This window comes from Lycorma delicatula, chromosome 1, assembly GCF_047948215.1.
Source record: "Lycorma delicatula isolate Av1 chromosome 1, ASM4794821v1, whole genome shotgun sequence".
Lineage (NCBI taxonomy): Eukaryota > Metazoa > Arthropoda > Insecta > Hemiptera > Fulgoridae > Lycorma > Lycorma delicatula.
Window position 1 is genome coordinate 237,726,271 of NC_134455.1, and position 26,078 is coordinate 237,752,348.

At 35.5% G+C, this 26,078-nt stretch overlaps 1 protein-coding gene across 1 annotated transcript; it reads left to right on the forward strand.

Annotated features, from left to right (window-relative positions):
- Positions 1-82: 82 nt before the first annotated feature.
- On the forward strand, positions 83-26,078 carry Dnali1 (Putative inner dynein arm light chain, axonemal Dnali1). The gene is made up of 6 exons (XM_075354832.1): positions 83-198; positions 5,905-6,010; positions 8,912-9,044; positions 11,280-11,425; positions 22,377-22,574; positions 25,924-26,078. Exons 1-6 carry the CDS (start codon positions 83-85, stop codon positions 25,957-25,959), a joined length of 735 nt encoding a protein of 244 aa, XP_075210947.1. The 3' UTR covers positions 25,960-26,078.

Below are 26,078 nucleotides of genomic sequence, written 5' to 3' on the forward strand. Positions count from 1 at the left end.
GGCTACAGTACACAATCTGCTGAAGTTATTTTATCATCTATTTACATTTTATCAGTGTCGGTGTCGATTGTGTGTTGACAAAATGGCTGAAAGAATTTTAGAATCTCAAAATACTTTGGTTCGTTATTGTAATCCGGTCTTAGTCACTAAAAGAACAGAAAAGGATACATCAGTTAAAGTAAATTCTCATTCTTTACTGTAGCACTTTTTAAAACTATTTTTGTATTTTTGATATTCATTTAATTAACATTTGTTGCTTATTCACTGTGCGTGTATTGTTTTTAAAAATTGTAATTAATTAAGGTCCTCAGTCTTTACTCTGTTGAAAAAATTTGATTAGATATGAAGTTTACTAAGGAAACAACCTTAAATAGTTAGATTAAAAAAAGGAGTATTTTGCTTTATTTTTTAGTACAGATTTATTTTTCTGTATTACTAAACAAATCAAATCAATAAATGTAATATTTTAAAAATTTTATGCGGTTACATTTTCTGTTGCTCTAGTAATTCTCTTAACTGATTTTTTGTTATCAGTAACTTAAGATTGCCAGTCATATTTAGATCTATCAGAGAAGAGCAACTGAAAACAAAAGTTTTAATTATGAAGAATTAAAAACTTATTTCATATTTTCTAAACAACTTTAAATTAATAAACACAGTTGTTGTACCTTTGAATTATTTTATTGAATAGCATGGCAAAACAACAGAAATCTTTAAAATTATGAAATATGAAACAACTTTTTTAAAAGTTAAATTATTTTGAAAGGAAACACTGTAATATTTAATAATTTAGGAGATTAACTAATTCTTGATGAACACATTGTATTGTGTACTATGGTACTGACCATTATCAATAAATATTCCACTGCATTAAAATTTTGGTTTTAAATACTTATAATGGAAAAAAAGTATTTGTAATGTAAAGAAACTTTCTTATGAAAACCCTTCCCTAAAGAAAGAATACTTTATTATTTACTTTCATATATTTTCTATGTATAAAAGAACAGTATTAAATTCAACTAAAGCAGGAGGAGATTTTTAATCTTCTATTATGAGATTCTATTATGGAACCAAAGAAAAGGTGTTAAAATTTTAGCTGATGGTATATATTGTTAGGTTATGGTAAGAATGATTATAAACTGCAAACTATTGTTAATAAATTTTTTTTTGTAGGTTGTAAGATGTTTAAGTTTAAGATCAAAGCAGTGAATGTATGATTTAATGTTATTAGATCACGTCATATATTCCAGCACACATTCTGTTTTTCCTAAATGGGTCAATCCATTTGAAGTATCCCAAAAAAATATCCTGAAAAAGGGTCAGTTCTGTTGTGACCCTTTGAGAACTCATAAAAAAACAGTTAAGAAAAACTTAAGACAAATAACATTAGAGCAAGCTCTTAAAGAACACATTTTTTCAAATTTAAATTTAGTTCCAGGAAAGTCTCTTTGTGTTAACTGTATCAAAACTGTTTTTTCTTAGCAGAACAAAGAACTATACGAATGCAAAGACCAAGAGCAATACATTGCCCTAATCACAATATTTAACAACTGGATGCTGCTTGTAGCATTTTGGGTGTAACACCTCCATCAAAATTAATTGAAATTAAGGTACTCGAAGCTGTCATGAGTATGTTCCTATATCAGAAGGCATTGTAAAATGTTACTTTACTTCAGAATCCAAGGACCATGAAAACCAACCTATTTTAAGTATTGTACCACTTTCACTTAAGCAAAAAGACTCTATTGCTTGTGTGTACAACGATCAGCAGAAGATAAGAGAAGTGGTAGATATTAGCCTTGAAAATGACGATGTGCAGGATCATTTTTTCCACCCAACTAGACCACATACATCATTTCAAAAGTCTCAACAAGGCAAAATGTGGGTACCGATCTGCAAAGTCCTGAGAAAGTTGACACCACTTGAACTAACTAGAGTCACGGGTCATTCTCACAATTTCAAGAGAATTATCAGAAGAGATATCACAGCTGTTGATTAACCACACTAAATAATAATAAACTTTCATTGCTACAAAAACAGGCTATTTCATTGAAGAATAATTAAAATTTTGTTACAGTTTATTTTTCTTTGATGTGTTTGCAAAAATAAACCAATATAAAAGTAAAAATTAATTCTTGAAAAAAGATGTAGGCTACTCATTGAAATCTCAGTCTGGGTAAGTTTTACAAGCGTTTTTGAATCAAAATTGTATTATGTTACTGGTATTGGTTAAGTTATCATTAAATTACAACTATCATTAATAATTAAAAAAAAAACTATTTTAAAAATATTGAAAACGTCAACTTCAACAATATACGAGCTAAATATAAAAAATTTAAAGTGCAAAAAAAGACAAAAAACTCCCTTGGAGCACTTAATTTAGTCAGTCAAAATGGTATCGCTTTTAACAGGTTTTTCATCATTTTTGAGGGGTGATAACTTTTTTATTAATGCAATACACAAGAAACTTTTTTATTTGCCGTGAAAATCTACAAAAACACAGCAAGTTGTGCAAATTTGAGATTTTTATCACCAGGCCCATCAAAGTTATTTGAAGTCAAAATTTGAATTTAAAAAAAAAAATTGGTTTTCAAAAATTCATAAAAATTTAGGGGTAAGTATATCACCATTAATATTATTTATGGTAAAACTAGTAACGTATACCTACATATAAAAAAATAATTCAAATTGTGTCCGCCATCCCTGCCTCTTGAAAAAAATTACCAAAAGTGAAATTTCACATTTTTCATGTTCAACTTTATTGGTAATTTTCTCATAGAAAGAAGAGAGATAGGTAAATAGGTAAACCAAGCAGGAAGTAGAAGAAAGAGTGGTGGCTGCAATTGAAAAAATTAGAAGCTGGTTGGGCGAGAGGGGCTTGCACCTTGAGCCGAATAATTCTTCAGCTGTTGCATTCACCGGGAAAAGGTGATTTAGGGCCATTAGAGTTTGCATTGGCAACACATTGTTCCCACATCTAGGAGTGTAAAATATCTGGGCATGCACCTGGAGCATAACAGGCTGTTTAATGCACATCTAAATTCAGTATCAAACGTGCTGAAGGGGCGATCAGCAGGCTGAGCAGATTAATGAGCTACCATAAGGGCCCAAGATCATCCAGAAGAAGACTCATATTGACAGTGGTAACATCCATAATTTTTTACGTGTACCAGCATAGACGATGGCTTTTGATAAAAAGAAAAATGTGAACAAAGTCTGCAGTGTAAAGAAGGGTGGCCATCAGAATAACTTCCTCTTATAAAACTATATCGAGGAGTGCAACATAGGTTATTGCAGGTGTACGACCTGCTAAATTAAGGGCAAGAATATTATGGAGGGTTTTAAACGGCATGCCTAGGACTGAGGCTAGAATGTCCTTATTAGAAGAATGACAAGCAGAGTGGGAGGCATCCCGCACAGGCAGTTGGATCATCCCACGTGTAGATGGATGGGTGTTAAGGAAATTTGGTGAGGTGGGCTTCTACCTGACCCAGTTACTTACTGGACATGGTGAGTTTGAGGCCTACCTCCACCAATTCGGAAAAAGAGCTTTGCCATTATGTAGATATTGTGTTGAGAACGATACTGCTGAACACAATATGTACTACTATTATGGGTGGGATTAGATCCGAAGAAACCTTGGGCTACAAACTCACACCAGAAGAAATGATGCTATTCATGTTGATGCGAATGGAATCTGGTTGTGACTTTGGTGACCAGAATAGATGGTACAAAAGAGAAGGATGCCAGGGACTGGGACAGGGCGTAAAGATTCGGGTAGGGATTTCTGAGGGCAGTCCCATTCATGAGATTGTGGCTCGCTTAGGTGGGCCACTCTCAATGAGTGACTGGGTATCTCTCATGTGGGTACTAAAAGAACCAGAATCCCGGCCAGGTATCCCCTGGGTGGGCCCTGGTTAGATGCATGGCAAAGTGAAGACTGACTCCTGACCTGCCGGGTGAACGACTCCTGTGGGGCATGACCTTGTCGGATCTCATGTGGTCTTGAAAGGATTTGAGGCTAGGCACCCACTGAAGTTGTGCAGTGCTTTAAAAGCAGGGCCAATCTCAGTGGTAAGGGAAAAAAAGGAAAAACATCCCTTTTGTCACTGCTGTCTCCATCCATTTCTATCTCAAGCCTTCTCTTTTGTCCCCTTGTGATATCTAGTCCTTAACATCATCTACTAACTTCATTCTTCTTCTTCCTTTCTCCTTTTACTGACCTTTCCAGTACAGTTGTTAAGATTCCACTTTCTCTAACCAAATGTCCTGACAGCTTTCTTTTCTTTTGTGTACTTCTCACACAAGTGGTCTTTCTTTGTTAATTCTTTTTGTCACTTCTTAATTTCTCGCTTCATCTGTGCATCATAGTTTTTCCAAATCCCTATCTCAACAGTCTCAATCCAGTTCCTCTCCCTCCTCCTCATCCTCCATGCTTCAATTCCATATAAAAAGACACTCCGTTCATATTATTTGGCAATCTCCTCCTTAATTCTAAGTCCAGACTTTTATTGCAGAGTTGTTTCTACTTTACTTAAGGTTTTCTTTGCCAATGGTATCCTTACTTTTATTTTCATTTCACTCTTCCAGTCCTCTGTCACTGTAGTCTCTAAATATGTAAAATATTCTACTTTTTCTATCCTTCCTTTGCTTGTACTTATCATAAAATCCTTTTTGTTATTTACTCAATTACTCTAATTTTCCCTTAATTTTTTTCAGTCCTCCTTTGTTCCTCCCTGCAGGACTATTAACAAACTTTGAAGCTAATTTGTGCCATCAGGTAGAATTACCATATTATCAGTAAATTTAAACATCATTTTTCATTCTCCTATACTTGTTCCTTCTCTCTTTCTTGTAATATATTCTTTATCATATCTTCAATGTAAATGTTGAACAGTGCTGATAAGAGGCAGCAACTTTACCTGAAATTTTGACATAAACCCACCTATTCAGTCATATTCTTACTTTCACTGCTGCGTTTGGGTGAAGTTAAATAAAAATAATAATAAACTTTAAAAAAAAAACACAAGAGTGATTGATGTATTGTGGTTGGATGAATTATGGCAGTTTTACTTATAAGGATAGGGTATGTATGTGTAAGTGTTGATCACCATGTAGTCTCTTATCTATCATGTGACTTTCAGATTAAATGTGGGCTATCATTATGCGGTTACAAGCATGCACTAGTTGTCAAACTGTGAACTAAGATAATAGTGTATAGAGTTTTTTTCATCCCCCCCCAAAAAAAAACATGGTTAGTACTGCCATCACACTGGAAAGGACATCCTATATTATTATAATAGATTTATTTAATATAAATAGAATAAAAATGCAGAATGTATTCTGCATTTTCTTTTTATTATTTTTGAATTTAAATTACCTCAAACTCTTTTAGGAAAAAGAACATATTTTGTACATTTAAATTTGTATCTATTTATTCAGTTTATTACACATGAATTGCAAATATTATTATTTAACACATTTTTGTAGCTTGTTCCGAAAAGAGCTTTGTAAGAAATCTTACCACTAGAATGTTAAAATAGGTGCAAAATATCTATTGATTTGTCTCTCTATTTCTTATTTATTGTTTGTTCTTTCTGTTAATAAGAATTCTTGTGTTAGCTAATGTAAGGTGTAATCTACTTTTTATTTTTTATATTTGGCTCATACTAACTTTTATCATTATTTGTATATACACAACTCTTTTACACACACATTTTCATGCTATATTAAAATATTTTTTATTTAAATGGAAGGACAAAATATACAATTATTCTTGTCAAAGATGTAAATGGATGCATTTTTAAAATATCATGGATTATAATAATTATATTCTATGTAATTTAAATTACAGCAATCAGTTAGTCCGTTAAAAACTTCTGACCCACTGGAATCAGTATCAAGGTATGGAGCTACAACTGTAGAAAAAAAAAGAGAAACTGATGAAATACTGAACAGTATTTTACCTCCAGTTGAATGGGAAGAACAAGGCCAACTGTGGAGGCAGCAGGTTGGTAATATATGTTATTATTCTGGATTCATGCAAATTCTCTGTTTATAATTTTCTCCAAAAACTCATAAGGTGAATGTAGCATAGTTTTTTACTTATGTTAGTGATATGTGATACAGGATTCTTATTTCTAGAACTTTCTCTCTCTCTCTATCTATGATGTTAAATAAAGTAATCAGAGAAGACAAAAATCAGTGGGGTTTAATTATATAAGGAATTAAGAAGGAACCCACCGGGTTGGTCTAGTGGTGAACGCGTCTTCCCAAATCAGCTGATTTGGAAGTCGAGAGTTCCGGCGTTCAAGTCCTAGTAAAGCCAGCTATTTTTACACGGACTTGAATACTAGATCGTGGATACCAGTGTTCTTTGGTGGTTGGGTTTCAATTAACCATACATCTCAGGTATGGTCGAACTGAGAATGTACAAGACTACACTTCATTCACACTCATACATATCATCCTCATTCATCCTCTGAAGTATTATCTAAACGGTGGTTACCGGGGGCTAAACAGGAAAAGAAAGAAAGGAATTAAGAAGGAAATTACAATTTTTGTCATCTATCTTGACTGAAAGAATTAATGCAGTTTATTTAGATGTAGGAGTTTAACAAATAATGGAGCCTGTAGAGTATAGTCTTCCTGTTAAAATGGCGGCTGAGGTGCTAAAGAATGAAAAGATTTTATTCAGAAAGATTTTTAGATTGTTTTACATGAATATGTTTGAAAATCATAGTAACTCTGCAGTTGTATAAAGAACTTGAAGTGAATAAATACAGAAAAACAACATTCTAAATGAAGAAAAATAATTAACATGACATACTTTCTTTGAACACATCACAAATAACAAAGCTTTTTCAAAACTCATTTTAAACAATGAGCCACAGTCATTGGGATCATAGCATTTTGTGCTACCAGTGTAAGTCTCGGAAGAAGTGTAAACATAAAATGAAGCAAATTCAGAGGTAAAGTTTTATAATTTTCATTACAGAATACCATACCATAATTTATAATATAATACCATAATTTTTAGTCTGATAAATTGTTTATATCAAAATTCAAAATGGTATAATCATCTCATTATTAAATTTTAATGATTATTATAATCAAAGTAGGTTTGAAAATAGTTTGGTCCTAAAATTTTTTGAAAATGAATTGAACAAGATAACCTCATGAAGTAATTTTGTAAAAATATTTATGCTACCAATTGAAATACATAAGGAATTAAAGAGTGAGTAACACTAACCACCACAAATTACTTTTTAAATGGGAGCACAAACTGAGGACACATTTATGATTTTGTGTGGCATTAGTATATTCATGTTTCTATTTATATCTGTGGGTTTCTCTTTTACTCACTTATTTACTTTGAGGATGTTGGATTCTGTCAAAAATTCCTCCATTTACCTTTCACCTAACATTTTCATGTCTAGCCCTACATCAAGTCTGCTAACGAATAGCAGCCTATATAACCTGTAAATATGAGACATAATCTTTTTTTCTTAGGAAAAAGTTCATCTCTTTCATTCCATGCTGTTCAATAATGCACACTGCAGTAATAATATGACCAGATAAAAAATGACTAATTAGAAGCCCATCAATAAAAACAGGCAGGCTGGAGGTATTTAGTTGTTGAAAACTAGCTCTGTTGCATTGAAGTCATGAAGTCAAGGCTGGCATTTATTGGTTTGAAGTGATAGACATGTGAAAATTGTTGTAACTAGGTTCAAATGGAATTATGGCACACTCATTTGATCCATGGATTACTAATGATTTGAAGAAAACTAGTTGATTGTCTAATCATAACTGCCATTTCACCACTTGGCATTTACTTCTCATTCGCAAATAGAACTTAGAAAGAAATATCTGCTTGACTGAAAGAGTTAACACAGTTTTTTGGATTTAAGGTTTTAATGCAGATGAACAAACAAAATTTAGATGAGACACTTTCTTTGAACATCATAAACAATAAAAATCTTTTAAAACTCTATTCAAATATCTGTGCCACATCCAGCAGTACCACAAGGACTTAAAATTCCTGGTAAAAGCAATTAATAATATATTTGTAAGTTTTGTTCTATTGATGTTTTCTGTTACATGTTTTTAATAATTCTTGTTTATTTTTATGTACAGAGGTAATGAGTTATATAAATTTGTGTTATTAATCATAATAGTTATGAATAAAGAAGGATGAAAGAAGAGATATATAAACGTATAGTAATAAAAAAGTTAATTTTTGTGATGAAAGGTTGATTAATTTTAGTGGTTAAGCTGAGGTGTGCTGCCCATAAATTGTGTTCAGTGATGGTGTAGAAATACCTTTTCATGCATATCAGTTTGGATATGGCCCTTCAACATTACTTTATTAAAGGACAAAGAAGATTGCTACTTCTACAATCTGTAGAGATTTCTTGATTTAGGTATATGAGATATCTATTTATCATGAATCTTTTTTTTTGTAAATTTTGATTATTTTTTACATGTAATTGATAGTAAATATTTAATTTATTTTAATGATTTTTTTTTCTGTTTTATCTACATTGAAGTATATGTTTCATTTGAATGATTTTTCTGCCAGCAGTTGTGACCCAAATAAACTTAATGAAGTTTTTCTTTATACATTTGTGTTGTCTTTTTTCAGATTAATTTTTATTCAAAATTTATTCTTGTAATTGAACTAGTGATCATATATTTCATGGTGTAAGCTAAGAAAACTATTAATTTTTATACTTTGATCTAATTTTCTCATTCTTTATGTAGAAAATCTTAATTCTCAGATTAGATGGAAAAAATGTTCATAAGAATTTTATTAATTTTTATGTGATAAAATTAATTTAATTTAGAAAAGCGTTCAGATCAAATGTTTTTAAAACATTAGATATGAACATCAATGGGGCAAATGCAGGTATCCAGTGATCCAGCAACCAGATTAGATGTTTTGAAGTTGGGAGAACAATTGGATATGCGACTTCAGCAACGTCAGGCAAGAGAAACAGGGATATGTCCAGTTCGAAGAGAGCTTTTCACACAGTGTTTTGGTAATTATTTTAAAAATAACTGTAAATAATGGTTACTGTGAAATTAATGTTGCAATTTATTATCTTCAGCTACATCTTAAATTGCTAACATTTGTAAAGATAACAAGATAAGAGCTATACATCTAGTCATCTCACAATAATTTTATAGTATTCTATGATAGATGAATCCAGATGTTATTATTTACTCAGATAGTTTCATGCTTATCAAAAAAGTATGTAGCTACTGGCAAGAGGCTGCTGCAAAACACAATAACCTGCTTAGATTCAAGGCATAAAATGACATTCACGTTATCTCTGGAGAAAACGAGATGCATTTGCTTTTCACGCTTGAGGGAACATATTCACTTTCAACAGTTTCTTTATGGTGAGCCTCTTGTTTCTTCATGATAACCCAAGCAGGTATGTGGGTTAGATTTTTAGGATTGTGATTTGACCAACAACTAACATGGGTAACATATTTAAATAGCTGAAGGTAAAATGTTTTAAAATGCTAGGAAAAGCTGAGAATGCTATCTAATACTTGTTAGGGAGCTGAACAAGTATGTATGTTGCGCTTCTACTGAGCTCTGATCCATTCCCACTTAGACTATGGATGCATGACTTATTTGTCCGCTAGGGCTACCACTATAAAAATGCTGGATGCAGTCCAACACTCATTTATCTATCTTAATTACAGATGCATTTTGCTCAAGTCCTGTGATAAGTCTGCTAGTGGGTAGTGGTAAGTCTACTTCTGGACAGTGGTGAGCCATTTCTTTGGAATAAACATAAACAAATGATATGCTCCTATGTGGCTCATATTAAAGCGCAACCAAATCATCCAACCTTTGCTGTAGTATTCTCCAACCTGCATGTTAATCAATATGAGGAATGGCCATCATCTACTGCTCCACTAGGCATCAGTGTTCAGCACCTTTTCTTAGCACAAAATATATAATTACCTCCAGTTCTTACTTTGTTTCATGTTATTACCCCCTTGGCAACCTTTTCTAGTAAATTAATGCTTTAGTTTTTGTCGCTATGATAAGAAGAACACAAATCTGGTTAAATTATAAAAAAAATTCTATAATTTTATAGTGTGAATGCTGATGTTATAGTTTACATGGATTGCTCTAACAACATTAATTCATTTGGCTGTGCTTTTGTGGTTGGCAACAGATTATACATGTTTGGTCTTCCCAGCATCATCAGTATTTCCGATGCAGAGCTGTATGCTATTAATAAGGCCTTAAATATAATTAGCCCAACATTTCAACACATACTAGTCTTCTCAGATTGCATGAATGCCTTACAGGTGATTAGTGACCAGACATACTATTGTCTATAAGATTCAGTGTGTTATTTCTCAAATGACTTGATGTAACACAACTGTGAGCTTCTGCTGGATCCCCAGCCATATTGGATTTCAGGCAATGAGTCTGCTGATAGTTTGGCAAAGAGTCTTGTTTCCAGCCTCCTTTCACTAACCACCTGTTTCAAACAATAATGTCTGTTTTCTGAAGAGGATGGTTCATGATGAGTGACAAAACAAATGGGATGCTATCATCAACAATAAACTTTGCCTAGTTAAAAAAACTGTGATACTGTCAAGCTAAGGTCCTTATGCAGGAATAACTGTCAAGAGCAGGTTATTTGCTGTTTGCAAATAGGGCATACAAGGTACACTCATGAATATCTGATAACTCAAACAAATGCACCCGCTTGTGCTCATTGTAACTGCCAATTAACTGTACACCACATCCTTGTACATTGTGTCTTATTATGAAGCATTGCGGCACAAGTCTAAATTAGAGGCTAACATGCAAAATATGTTAGGGATCAATGAGATAATCTAATATCTAATATTTTACAATTTTTTAGGGCATCCGTTTATATTCAAATATTTGAGTTCTCTGTAGTATGTTTCAGCTATTTAAACCAGTGTTAATTTTTAATATTTATCTATTTATAATCTAAATATTGTGCCCAGGCACAATGAAGGCATAATGACGCTTCGTAGTCCAGGCATAATGACAGTTTTCCAGTCTAGGCATAATGTCACTTCGTTGTGCGCCTAGGAAAAAAGAAGAAAAAAGAAAAAGAAAGCATGTTTATGATTAAATAATTACTCCACATTCAAGTTGTACACTATATTTATGTGTAATGATTATTTTAACAAATTATTAGCTTAATTATCATGGTAAAATCAGTGATATTTTCATGGACCCATTGAATTAAAAAAATACCTGTTTTTAGATGAATTAATCAGGCAAGTGACAGTAAACTGTGCTGAAAGGGGTTTACTTCTTTTAAGAGTGAGAGATGAAATTCGCATGACAACAGATGCCTACCAGGCCTTATATGAAAGCAGCATTGCATTTGGAATGCGTAAAGCTTTGCAGGTAAGAAGTTACTTAATTCATACAAGATTTCTTATATTAATAAGTTATCTTATTATTACGTTGATATTTTTTGTCATTGAAACATTAGTTCTATTTTAAAAAAATTGTATGTTATTGATCATAAAAAACTTGTTAGACATTATACATTGTTGGTTAGGTATTTCTGTGATGATTTTAGTTCTAAATCAATATAAAATTCAGAATTGAGCTTAAATGCAGTACCATGTATGTTATCCAGCGTTGTAATTTTTATACATACACTGAATGACACTGTTAGTAAGATTATTGATTACAGTAGAGCAAACATTTGTAATGGGAGTTATTAGGAACTAATAATCATGTAAATATTCACCTATTATACTGCAGTATTTGCAATCACAAGCATATTGTAAAATAAATATTAGTATATTTTTTGTATGCTCTATTTTTACTTTTTTATTCTATCTTTTTTCCTTTTTTTTACTTTTATAGCCTCATTGGACCTCTGTAACTATTTATTCTGGTCTTTGTTTTGTTTCTTAAATTTGGGATTTTTAAGTATTCTTGATTCCCAATACCTTCTCATTCAATTAGCTCTTGCTTTCTTTCTGCCTCTGAATAAACCTCTTGATCAATTCGTATTTGTTTATCTTTGGTTGAAATTTTATGTTCATATACTTAAATTTTTTCAGTCAGTTTTCTCAAATTTTTATTTTATTATTAAAAAAAGAAAATTTTTATTTATTTATTAAAATTACACTCCTGATATAATAGTTTCTTGGTATCCATTTTGGACATTCCTTCATATCTTCGTTTTCTACGCAGGGTCATCAACCGAATAGGAGGTAGTTCCGCCAAAACCTCTGCCGCCACAGCCAACACCATTCTATAGGCCACAGAAATCTTTATCATTGTGCACGCTGCAGTGAGGTCAATCTTCTCTCACTTCTTTTCTTCTCTAGGGCTTCGTACCATACCTATATGGTATTGTACCATACCATACAGGTATTATATGAATACCTATACGGTATTATAGATATTATGTAGGAATATATATTTTATGGTATACTGTATGATATTTCAGCACCTATGCTGCATACAATATCATCACTGTGGCGGCTGCCATCAATAACCAGCGTTTATCAGACCATGGCCCCATTTGGATCTCATTAAGGGACTTAGAGAATTGATGGCTTTCTCAGATTTGTTTACAACTTCTTGAATTTGTTTACTAAATAAGCCATTCTGTGTAAACCAAACACCTAGATATTTAACATGTGGCATCATACCAACTTGTATTCTATCTACGTTGATACTAATTTGTCTTATTTTTCTTCGGCACACTACTGCCACAACTTGAGTCTTAAGAGGAAATAATACTTTGGCTTGAAGCCAAGGGCTCATTCTTCTGATCGCCGAATTGGCTGCTCATTCCACTTCTTCCTCTGTCTGTCCAGAGACTAACAGAGCCAAATCATCGGCATAACCTATCAGTGACATGTTACCTTGGAAACCAAGACGCAGTACCCTGTCAAATGTGATATTCCATAAAAATGGGCTTAGTACGGAACCTTGGAGCACACCCCCCGGCATAGGTAAGGGCCCCGCTCTGAGGTAAGGACTGATCTCTCTTCGCTCTAACTCAACCATAATAGCCGCCCATGATATACTATTTAAGGCATTGCATATATCTAGAAGGACCAGTAAAGGAATCTTTACTGTGCTGGCCCTACACGAATCTATCCAGGTCTTCACACTGCCTAATGCATGTACCTTGGATTTGCCACTAACAAAACCAAACTGTGCTAGCGAAAGGTCGTCAGTTGTCTCTGTCTCCATCCAGATTCTCTCCGCAAGAAGTCGCTCATACAATTTGCTGAGTGTTGGCAACAGACATATCTGTTGCCAACACTCATATCATATCTGTGTTGAGCGACAAATTTGGGCTTGTCCAGCTGGGGTTAGGAATCAGCATCAGTCATCCCTGCTTCCAAGAGGTTGGGAAGATGCCGCTCCCCAAAGCTTTATTAAGAGCCGTTGAAACGAGTCAGAGACGTGACGCCGCCAATCGCCCTAGCAAGTTTCCCGGTACCCCGTCACGTCCCGGGCTTTTGTTCGTACTTGACCTAGATATCGCCCATAGAAGTTCATTCATACTGAATCTTCTCTCCGTTATTACTATCCGTTATGAAGAGTTCTCGAATGGCTCTTAGCGTTTGTCCATGAGTTAGAAGGGAGAGGGGCGCACCAAATCTTTTCATCAACATCCTGTACGCCCTCTCCCATGGGTTTTATTGTTGAACCAAGTTCTTCCAGGCTGCGCGATTAGCAGTCTTAATCGCTGCACACAGAGAGTTTCTAGCCCTTTTGTATGCATTTTCTAGTTCTTCCGCTGCTTCCGGTCTACGCCTTCTCAATCTCTGAAATTTACATGGAGCAGCAAGTGTAGCTCTCCACAAGTCTGTAATTTCACTAGACAACCAGTAACGTCTGGTCTTACGTCTGGGATTGCGGTCTCAATTTTTCGCTTTCTTTCTTTAAGCTAACGATGAATTCTCCCGGGGTCCAGTCATGTCTGGACTGCAGCCTGGTGCTCACCGCTTCTGAAAAGGCTGCGATTTGTGTTTCCGTCGGCTTCCAGCTATGTCTTTTGATCCAACGTGTCGATTCTCCAATAGAAAAAATTATATTGAGTTGCGAGATGATCATTGAAGTTCTCTGCAAGCATCCTCCAACAGTCCAGTCTTGGCGAAAGCCTCTCAGTAACCGCCGTTTTATCCACAAAGGAACCAGTTCCTCTGCCATCAAAGGTTTTAATACCATGTGTGTTTAGTGTAACCATGTTAAGCACACCCAGCATCGTCGCCAACTTTTACCTACATTGGGTCGACCTCGTCCCATCTAGCTCGATGCATTCGGCGTTGAAATCGCCCGCCAGAATCATCGGGTGTCTCGTCGCTCTTATCATCTCCTCCAAATCTACCAGATATTCCTCAAAACGAGCTTCCTCGCAATTGGGCGAAATATATCCACTAATTAGCAAGCATGACGATAATGTCAGGGCGACAAAACGTCTTCCGTTCTTGACATTCAAAATTGCGAAGTGATCGGAGACAATTCGTATTGCAGTGCCCCCATCCTCATCCACGTGCCAGTCATCATTAGCAATCGTACTTTGATTCGGTTCAGGTAGAATAGAGTCAGCGTCCTCTCTAACTTCCGATGCCCACGCCATATCATGGGCAGTCGATCTGTGATTCGTATTTAACTGAATGCACTTCATGATCTACGCCGTTTTCATTCCCGGCCACCGGTCCGGTGTCCCCTTTCTCCACAGTCGGAAATCTTCTGGGTTCATCATAGTCTCTATTTTGAAGTCCCTCGCCACCGCAATTATTACACAGTCTCAATCGGCTCGACCCAGAACATTCCGTTGCCGGGTGTCCGAAATCCCAGCACCTGTAGCATTTAACCTCGTCTGTGTGTTGTTCAACCCTGCAGGCGTGCCATCCAATCCGTATTCGCTCTTTACTCGCCAGTATCTTAGCGCAACTAGCTGGGAGAAAGACCGTCGCTCTGTGCGTCTCTCCGTAAGCTGGTCTTAATGAGCTACCCGAACCGGAGCATCATTTCAAATTTCTCTCTTGACTACAGGTTTTATTTCTTCAGCTGTCGCATCAACGTCAGTCCTTTAACGTGGAAAATCGCCCTTCGTGAACCATGGGTGTGTTCATCCACTACAACATTTTCTACTTGGGTCCCAAACCGTTTCACAACATCCTCTCTTTAATTTGAGGACTCTCTCACTCTAATTTCCATGGTGTCAACGCGTCCTTTCCTGACTGACAAGATATTATTTGCAATATCTTCGCCTATGCTGCCCTTGACCTGCTTTAAACGATCAGCGTAACTGAATCCTGCTTTCCTGACTGTAAATATCGACGTTGCTGGTCCTTGAATAATTTTTTTCCCAGGTTCTTTCTCTGATAGGTATAAGGGCCATTGCGTATTAGATTAGTCATTCTTCCTTGCCCACTAATCTAGTATCTTACCGATCTTTTCTCCTGTGCCATCACCAGGAACAAAGAACGATAAACAATCGTTTTCCGCATAATTCAGTTTATAGAGCACCTTCACCGTCTGGGCAACCATCTAATCATTGCTCTCATCCATCACATTTGTGAAAAACGTACACGTGTCTTCATCCTCATCTTCCGGATAGAATATTGCACTGTTGCATGATCTTTGAGAACTGTTCCTCCTGGCATGTTTGAAATCATCTCCAGCCTTCGCCCAATTCCAGGCGCTAGTCTTTGAACAGTACCCGCGTGAGGGATTTTTCTACCTTGATCCTTCGATACAATAAAAACCCGAGCGTCGCATTCATTTGTGGCCGATGGACCTCTTGTAATGTTCACCTTTTTATAGCTCCCCCATGACCAACGTGATTCAATAATTTCTTCGAATTCTTTGATATCACCCTCAGATAAAATTTTCTTGTTTCTTTCATCACTCTTCCCCTTGAATTTAACCCCTTTCTCTGATAAGGCCTCATTTTCAGTCTGCATCTCAATGGTCTTTATCAATTTCAGGTGTGATTGCTTATATAGTGCCTTCACCACTAAATCGACGTCTAGTGCCGTCTCCAGGATTACATCTGCGCATGTTTTAATTTCCTTTTTTGTATTAGGATTTCTTTGATTAGTTTCAGCAAATGATAAATTTCCTCCATAAGGTGGTCCATGTCGGTACCCTCCGTAGCATTACCTTCGCTGCTTTCTCCTAACGCCTCGATTTTTCTCTTCGGTACTCGCCCAGCATTCTCCTCCACTTTCACTTATGCCGGCCAACGGGGAAATGATTTCGCTTAGGAGCTTCCTGTGGAGTACGAAATTGGCGGTCCCGAGCTGTCCGAGTTGGTTGCGGTTGTTCTCGGTTTCGCTGGTTTTTCAACGGGGTTGGGAGGCATGACCATGATCTGTTTTGCCGACGCTAGGCGGAGTACGGACGGGGAGTGCTCATCCCTCTTCTTGGTTGTAGAGCTGGATTGACAATGGGCTGCTGTGAGCTTGCTCTGCCGAGGTTTTGCGCCGTCCAGTGTGTGTTAGTCACTTCGGACCTAGGCAGGGATTGTCCTAAGGGTAAGGGCATAGAAGCCCTTACTGCTACGTGCGACCCCTGGGATGTCGGTGTAGTGGATCAGGCAGTACGTAACTCCCTGGCCGGGGTTAAATTTGTGTAAGACGGCTGACTGGGAAACCCAGGCAGGATCAAATATTCGGGGCACGCCCAACCCTTTCTCCGCCCGCACCTTTCGATATATTGACTTGCGATTATGGAACTTTCAACTTCCACAACATCAGAGGCAATGGGAGAGGGTCCACGTAAAAACCCTTGTCCTGGAGAACCTCTGTATTCGCTGGCGAAGAGGAATAGAAGCGACGAGTTTAGCGACAAAGAAAAGTTTATTGTTATGGAAAAGACAGATCGAACGAAGTTTCGACAGAAGAGTAGCGAACCTATTCCGAAATATCTTGTTATAGAAAAAGGAAGGCGTTTTATAAAGACTAGCCGTTTCGTGAAAACTCGAGGCATCACGGAAGCCACCGGAGGTCCAGTAAAGGATGTTACGAAGATCGCAATTGGAATATTTGTAGAAACCGAGAACGACGTACAATCATCAAAGTTACTTAAAGCCAAGAAAATTGAAGCACTAGACGTTGAGGTCACTCCGTACGGTACATTAAACAACTCGAAGGGTGTTGTATGTAGAGATTTATTGAAATGTACCGAAGAGAAAATTGTCGAAGAGCTACATGCCCAAGGAGTTGTGTGTCGACGATTGAATACCGACGAAACGGAGAAGTTGTTCCCTCCGCGTCGCAGTTCTGACCTTCAATAAACCGAAGTGTCCGAATAAAATTAAGACAGGATTTTATAGACTAGTTGTACGTCCTTTTTTACCGATTCCTTTGCGATGCTTTGGATGTCAACGATTTGAATATACTGCGGCGAGATGTACCAGGAAACAAATCTGGGTTTGTGGTGAGCCATTGCATCCAAATGAACCATGAAGGGACCCACCTGTATGTGGCAATTGTCATGGATATCACTCTGCAAGATCCCAAAATTGTCTGTTAGCTACTTGGAAGCTAGGAAGATTGTTATCAGCAGAACGCCAAAGGTTGCGTAATATGCTCAGGTTGCTGCAGCTTCTATAGCTTCAAAGGGCAAAATATCGGAAATAGCATCCGTCCTCGCAAATATGGTCGAACATATCATCAATCAAAAAATGAAACGACGACCATCAAGAGGAAATAGTCCAAAGCCGACGCAGAAGATAGTAGATGTTTCCGTAGAAACAAACTCCGTAAAGTCAAAGTTTGAGCCTACAACTATTACACAAGTTAAGCCAATAGAAGCAATAACTGAGAGAAACACTGAGTCAACTATATATAAAGTAAAAGTGCAGGTAGATAAAATCCTCATCGAGTGATCCGCGAAACCAGAAGTGAAGATATTGGAAAAGGAAGATATTGGAAGTTACTAAAGAACCAACAATGAAGCTTCCGAAAGTAAGGAGGCTTTTAGCTGAAAGAGCAAGAACTTTGGCTGCTTCATATGTTCTAGCAGTGAGTACATACAGTCTGGACTGTAATGTACTTCTGACCGTGCCAACGAAGCCGGTGTTATCCGATTCCGGCAGCAGGAGGTCCTCAACGACTTACCTCCGAGGATCTGAAGACTCCATCTCCGAGGCCTTAGATACTAGATGTCGACATTAAGTTCTTTAGGAAGATGGAAAAAAGAAGCAAAAAAGGACGGCTTAAAGGGAAACCAAGACAATAGAATTTGAAGAAGAGCTTGATCGTATGTTTCCATGAAGAATTTTGTAATAAAAGGTGTAATTTAATTTCTAATTAACATGATAGTTTTGATATGTGTTTTTTGATGTTTTATTATAACTGTTTTGTTTAATGTTAAGCGGCAAGGGCCCTTTACTCCCTTGACGTCTTGTGTTTTCAATGTGTGTTTTAATTTTTATCGACAGTGAAGTGTTGTTTGATAGTTTTGACAAAATTCGTAAGATATGGTTAGAAAGATTTTTAAATAACAAGGGACTTTACATCCTTGTTATGTTGTGTTTTTCGGGGTTTCAATAACCATTGACAAGTCTATCTTTTATTTTTACATGGATTTGAATACTAGATCGTGGATACCGGTGTTCTTTGGTGGTTGGGTTTCAATTAACCACACATCTCAGGAATGGTCGAACTGAGAATATACAAGACTAACACTTCATTTACACTCATACATATCATCCTCATTCATCCTCTGAAGAATTATCTAAACGGTAGTTACCGGAGACTAAACAGGAAAAAAGAGAAAGAAGAAGAAGTCTATCTTTAGATGCTATTTTTGACAAGATTAGTAGCCCTTGACTAAGTCGGCTGACTTGGAGTCAGTGCAGAGATTGCGATCTGCTCTCTGCCAGGACATATGCCGGTTCCACCGGAGTACCGGATTGGATCTCCAAGGTTAGTAGTCCTGGAGTGGGAGTGTACTCCGGCGGGTAGCGGTGCTCAGAAGGGATCAAACTTCATGCGAAATCTTGAACAAAACTTAGCATAGGGTGCACTTAAACACCCTCGTTTAGAAACAGCCGATTCGCCAGAAGCGAAGAGGAAATGTAACAAAGATACCGACAGAATTAGAAAAGAGTTGAGATTAGCAACAATGCGTCCAAACCAAGACATTCAGTGATTACGAGAGAGGATGGAAAGTTCCAGAAACTCAGTTCATTTTTAATTGCTCCGGAGATAACAAATTGTGCTGGTGTTTCTGTCAAGGAAATTCGCAAGACTTTAAATGGTTTATACATCGAAATCGTGAACGGCAATCAAAGCCAAAAAGTTCAAGCTTTAAAGAAGTTCGATGAGTTCTCTGTGACTGTGCAACCATATAGCACTCTTTAACTCATCGAAAGGAGTCGTTATTTACCATGATCTTCTCTATTGCACCGAAGAAGAAGTACTGTTGGAAATTTCAAACCCAGAAGTAATTCAATCCCACAGGTTAACCATGAGGAAAAATGGTGAAGATCTTTCTTCGGCATCGAATGTGTTATCGTTCAATATGCCTAATCTACTTGAGAATGTATGCGCTGGCATACGTCGTCTAGTTGTATGCGCGTTCATTCCGCACCCTTTGCGATGTTTTAAGTTCCAACGTTTCGGATACACTGCGGTCAGATGTGAAAGACCAGAAATTTGCGTGTGTGAAGCGGAAACTCATGAAGGCGATCCGTGTGAAGATCCTTCAGCTTGAATTCACTAAAAAGGGCACCACAACTACCCTTTTGTGCCGCACCCCATGATGTTTCAAGTGTCAACGATTTGGTCACACCGCGGCTCGCAGCGAGAGATCGCAAATATACGTGTGTGAAGAAATTCACGAAGGGGAAGGATCCTTCTGTCTATGTAAACTGCAAAGGAAGTCATTCATGTGGATCAAGAAACTGTCCTATTTACAAAGACGAGGTAGCTGTTCAGGAAGTTAAAACTCTACAGAAGGTTAGTTACTTTGAGGCGAATATCGTAAATAACCGTAAGCCTAGATCAACAACAACTTATGCTCAGCCAGCGTGTACTGTTCCTGCTCCAACAGTTGCTGATCCAGAACAACTCCTTGGCAAGCTTGCTCCTACATTGGTGACTATGATAGAGATAATAATCGACAACATAATGAAGTCTCTCACTCAGAAGGAAATTGTAAAACCATCTATTAAGATACAGCAACAATATAATACGACATTAAGGAATAAAACTACATCTTATCGTAGAAAGACTGGTAGATCGGAAGTTCGGATTCGTCTGCAAAATTTGAGTTGAGCCTGTGAAGAAAGAGATTGCTTCGGAGTCTCGTGTGGAGGCTCCCAAGCCTTGTACATCTTGGGTGGTCTCAAAAACACAGAGACCATCTAAAATCACTCAAGGGGGCCTGCTTCTCCCCTGCCTAAAGAGTTGACTGGTGCGACTCCTATTGTGAGGGTCTCCCAGGTTAATCAGATAAATCAGGTTAATCTCAAATTAATCATTTCGAAGAAGCCAGCAAAACAGCTATGATGGATATTTTAGAAAGCAAAAAGTAAAACTTAAAGGTCTGGTATATTTCAAAACTAAAATGAATTATACATATAATGTACCATTTAAATAGAACTTGTTGAAAGCGTTTTAGAAAACCGGCAATAAGCTTCTGGTCCGGACGATATTCATTACGTCATGATCAGGCCGCTAAGCACAACTGTAAAACTTAGACTGTTAGAACTATATAATCAGATGGAGGGATGGAATGTACCTGTGGCAGTGGAAGAAAGTACATTTTGTTTCAGTTCCAAAAATAGATAAAACTTTGACAGATCACAATAGTTACCGTCCTATTTCTTTGACGTGTTCTATGGGAAGATTTTTGAAAAAATCATAAATAATCGACTCGTTTGGATTTTAGAAAGAAAATATATTTTATCATCGCATGAAGCAAGTTTCCGATAATACCACTCAACTACCGATCAAATGATCAATTTAGAGAATATTATATACAACAGCTACATACAAGGAAACATTGTGTCTGAGTCTTCTTTGACCTGGAGATGGCATTCGATATGACCTGGCGTCATGGAATAATGCTTCAACTACACGAATGCATACCTCAAAGAATGCAACGGCATACCTCAAGGCTCGCCGTTGAGCTGTAACTTGTTCACGATCGCTATCAGTAAACTGATATTAGCCATTCCAGCAGTAATAAGCAAAACTGTCGTTGATCTGGCAATTGTATAAGCCGGCAACACTACAGTTACGGTGAAGTATAAATTGCAACGAGCGATAAATGTCCCGCATATAGGCGGGACATTACACTAAAGACCAGTGTGTTAAACCACTAATTGTTAAGCATCTACTGGAAAAGTGTACAATGTATGAAAACATTAGAAAAAAGTACAAACTAAGAAATAGTATTACTGCTGATTTAGAAAAAGGTGATGAAGAAAAAATAGTTGCTTACCTTATGGCCAGCGGACTACTAACAAGTTTATAATAAACCTTTGATATAGTCAGTATGAGTTATGTTTGACTGAGAATTCTCTACGTGAAAATACGAGTACTTTCATCCGAACATAGATTTCTTAAATTTATATGGTATTGTCGAGATGTTCTTCCTTTACATTTTATTTTATTCCGTGTTTAAAGTTTTAGTTTTGATTTTTTGTGTTTTATGCAAATGTCAGAGCCCTTTACATTCTGTATGTGTTATGTGTGTGCATTTTGGTTAAATGTTTAATGTTACATTCACTTTTTTTCTCTTTTATTAAAACGTGTGGGCCCTATACACCCTTACATCTAACAATCCTGCTGGTGATTTCATTATTTATTAAACAATATGATGAGGCTAATGATGTTAGAAGTTGATGCTCTTATAATGAAAAAAAAAAATATAGTAATAGTTATGGATGAATTGCCATTATGAAATAGGCTGCAGTTGTTTAGACAAAATATTATTTTTTTGTTAAATGTTTGATTATGTCTAAACAAACCACATGGATATAAAACTTTCAACATAATATTTAAATAATTAATAACAATGACAATTATAGATGATATAATACTTTTGTTTTAACCTAATCTTGTTTTATTAAATTTGTATTGCATCTTGTACATACATGAGATATGCAGCTTGTAGTCTGCAAGCAATTATGATTCTTTATGAACCCACTTTAGTCAGCCAGGTAAGGTCAGAGCTATTCTCATGCCTTATCCGCAGTGGAAACAGTTTCTAGAATTTCTTAAGTAACTTTTTTCACTTTTTACACTGCATGTTTACTTATTTATAACTGAACAGTGTTTATTCTACATTTAGTTATTAGATTAGTGAACACACATAAAAATATATTTACATTACATACATATAATTCTAGGCTGAGCAAGGAAAATCAAATATGGAACAGACGATAGAAAACTTAAAAACTGATAAAAATGATCTAGAAAAACAAGTGGCAGAGTTGCGAACAAAGGCAGAACAAGTGGAACGGCGAGCAAATGAGTTAAGACAGGCAGAGGAGAAAAAACATGCAGAAGAGATACAATTCTTAAAGAAAACAAATCAGCAAATTAAAGTAAGTAATCAGTTTTTTCTTTAATATGTTATTATTTATTCTTATTTAAAATGTAACATTTTCTTCTCTTATAATGAAACACACATTTGCTTTTGACATATTTGCCAGTTTTATGAAACAAATGATGGTAAGTTAAAAATACTCATTATTCTAGTTAAAAGTGTTGAATCAGAATTTATGTTTATCTGTAGATGCTCAAATATTTTAACAATTTTTTAACCGAGAAATTGATAATGCTTCAAAAGATGTGGCTTGTCTGTTTAATGTATGCAAATAAAATGTCTATTAAAAATTAATACAGAGCAAAAAAAAATCTAACATAATATTTCTTTTGTGTGCTAACTATTAACTGAACCAAAGTGAAACAATAATTTTATTAACATATTAAATGTTTCCTATCACTCATTTGCTTTATTAAATGTTATATATAAGGAGATGAAAGAGAAATTAAAGACAAATGAATAACAAGAAAAGGCAAATGAGTAGACAGAGCAGTTAAATTTGATAATCAACATTACTAGTTGATGTTCAATGGAAAATTTCTTCATCAAAATGTCATTATGTATTCATTTTATTAATTTTTATTATTAATTACTTCAAACTTACTGATGTATTTTGGCTAGGAAAATAGTGTGGATAGAGTGAGAAGTGAAAAAATGTTGGTTTCTTGACAATAATTAAACTTGAAATAGCTTATCTGGAGATTGACTTGGCGACCATTAATGACATATTATGTAATTTGTATGGACACTTATTGTCAATAATACTGCTTAGTAACAGATTATGAGCTCAGTTAATTGCTGTTGACCTCACCTAATCTCAGACTAATCATTTTCAGAACAGTGCCATTAAGTGAAGTGGAATATGCTATAATATAGGCAGATCTATTTAGAAGAGCTATTCAGATCTATTTAAAAATAATTGAGTGCCTTCCAAAGTATTTGAATCATTTTCTACAGCAGAACCAATGTCATAAAAGTTGATTCGAACTGATGCTTACCATCATCCAGCTGATAAGCTAGATATGATTAGAAGTTAATTATTATTATTCATTTGCAGATGGAGTCAAGTTTCTACTGTGATTTAAGTAGATTCACTGTGTTCAGTTAAATTTTTTAATTACTTTTTCTTTCATTTAACAGCATGAAATTATCATGTTTTTGTGTCAATTAGTATTTTTTTCTTTATTTGTTGAGGTGGTGAAATTTTTTGTTTAAAGGCTATTCCTTTTTTTGTGTATTTTTACTTATAAAATAATTTAGTAGTGACTGTATACTGAATGCATTATGCCTGATAAAATATAACTCAAAGGGGGAGGTAGAAAGGACAAAGAAGGCTGCTGGAGAATTTTTGAAAACTGTTTTATATGCTTAGGTACAAATAATATGGATTTTAAGTTTGAAGAGATATGATATGGAAATATAACAATATATATGTTAATATCAAGTTTTATTTTGAAATATAAAGTGAAATATTTTAAAGTAGAATATTTTGTATACATTGCAAACTGTATGTGTGTAATTATCACCTTTGAAAATTGGTCGACCTGGTGAGCACTATGCCGGTTGATAAGAAACTGCGTCTTTTGGAAGATGTCTGGGTACCTTCTAATAATTTGCTGCTGATGCCAAACAGTTCAAGAGAAAATTCAGTTACTAGTGGTTGGACGCATATTCACCATGGCCAGCTTATTCAAGGCAATTTAAAGGTGGTTCTGCAAATTTTGTATGTTGTTTCTGCCATCAGCCAGATGAGCTGATGGCAGAACGATGAGAGATGCTTGGGGTTCTTTTTCTATCCGACTTTTCACTAAGTACAAGAATGTGCACAATTATTGCAAAACACATGTACAGTCCCAAGACATCAGACTGCAATGAAATCTGCAAAATTGTTCATGGAGGGTGTCTGAGAGGACATCCAACTTCACCAGTCTTCACAAAAATTAATAAAATAAACAAAAAGTCGTTTCCTGTGTCATTTTTCAGGCACACATGATTTATCTTTCAGAGGCAAAAATATGGATGAAGGCATTCTTATTGACTTTTGAAGCAATTTACTTATCGAAGCAGGCGATTCACAACTAAAATAACATTTTGAGCATGGACCGAAAAACACGTCATACCGATCACCTATCATCCAAAATGAAATAATTAATCTATGTGAGGCCACAATCAGGGAGCACGTCATCACAAGAGTTAAAAAAGCTTTCATTTTTAGCATTTTGGCTGATGAAACCACAGATATTTCTGGAAAAGAACAGCTGTCTTTTTTATTATGCTTCTTCAATGAAAGGCTAACAAAATTGAAGAAGAATTTAGGTTTTGTAGAGCTTGAAGGACTTAATGCCATAAGTACTCCCAAAGCCATTGAAGATTTTGTGGCAAACTTAACTTCAGACTCTTATAAGTGTGTGGGATTAGGCTTTGACAGATGTTCCACCATGCCTGTGAAAGAAGCAGGTGTGTAGGCGACCGTGACACAGAAGTACAGAAAAGCCTTCTACTTCCATTGCTCTTCTCAAAAGTTTAACCTTGTTGTGAATGACTTAAAAATTATCCCAGAAATGCAAAACTACTTTGGAACTATCTAGAAGATAATCTCATTTTTTTGTGAGTTCGTTTTATGATACAAGCTTATTGCTAGTATTCCAAAGTTCTCTCACAGACCACCACCAGACCAAGAAGAAGAAGGAGAAAATCTCCTGTCGGTCCAACATGGGATCTTGTGGAGGATGCCAACATCCCTGCAAGATGTCACAGTAATGTCATGAGTGACAGAGCTTATATGTAAGTCAAGACAGAATGATATTTTATATTCTCATTTCCTGTTCAATGTATGAAAGTAGCTGTATTAAATATATTGATTCTTATATTAATAAATTACTCATACAAATAATGTCAATCTAAATGGCATGGAGAGCATAACTGTTTAATCAATGCGTGAGGTGCTCGTTTAACTTATAGTTAATAATATTTAATAATGTCTACTTGTAAAAGTTCAAATTCATTTGGAATGATCCTATAGATAAATAAATTTTGTTTGTTTATTGTACTCATTTACCATTAGGAAAATATGTCAGGAGTATTGCTATTTGTGAATGGCAATTGATCTCTTGATGTCAGTAGTAGTAGCCTGAATTGTTAAATTCCTTGCTCCAATCATGGTATAATGTGAATGAAATTTTTTACTGACTAATAATTCCTTTTCAGGATTTGATAATATCAAGAAGAATACAATGTATCTAAATTTTGTTTTTCTTTTATTTAATGTGTAAAAAATCTAAAATATTCTTATGTGTAATAAGTTTAATATATTCATTAATATATTTGTACACATATTTTTGTTTTAGGCTCAACTAGAAGGAATTATTGCACCTAAGAAGTAATTTTAAGAATAAAAAATTTCTTTGCAAAGTAATTTAAAAAAGTATATAATATTTAACTTAGCTTGTGATGTTACAAATTTGTTGTAGAGGATTGCCTACAATAATGTTAATTTTCTTTG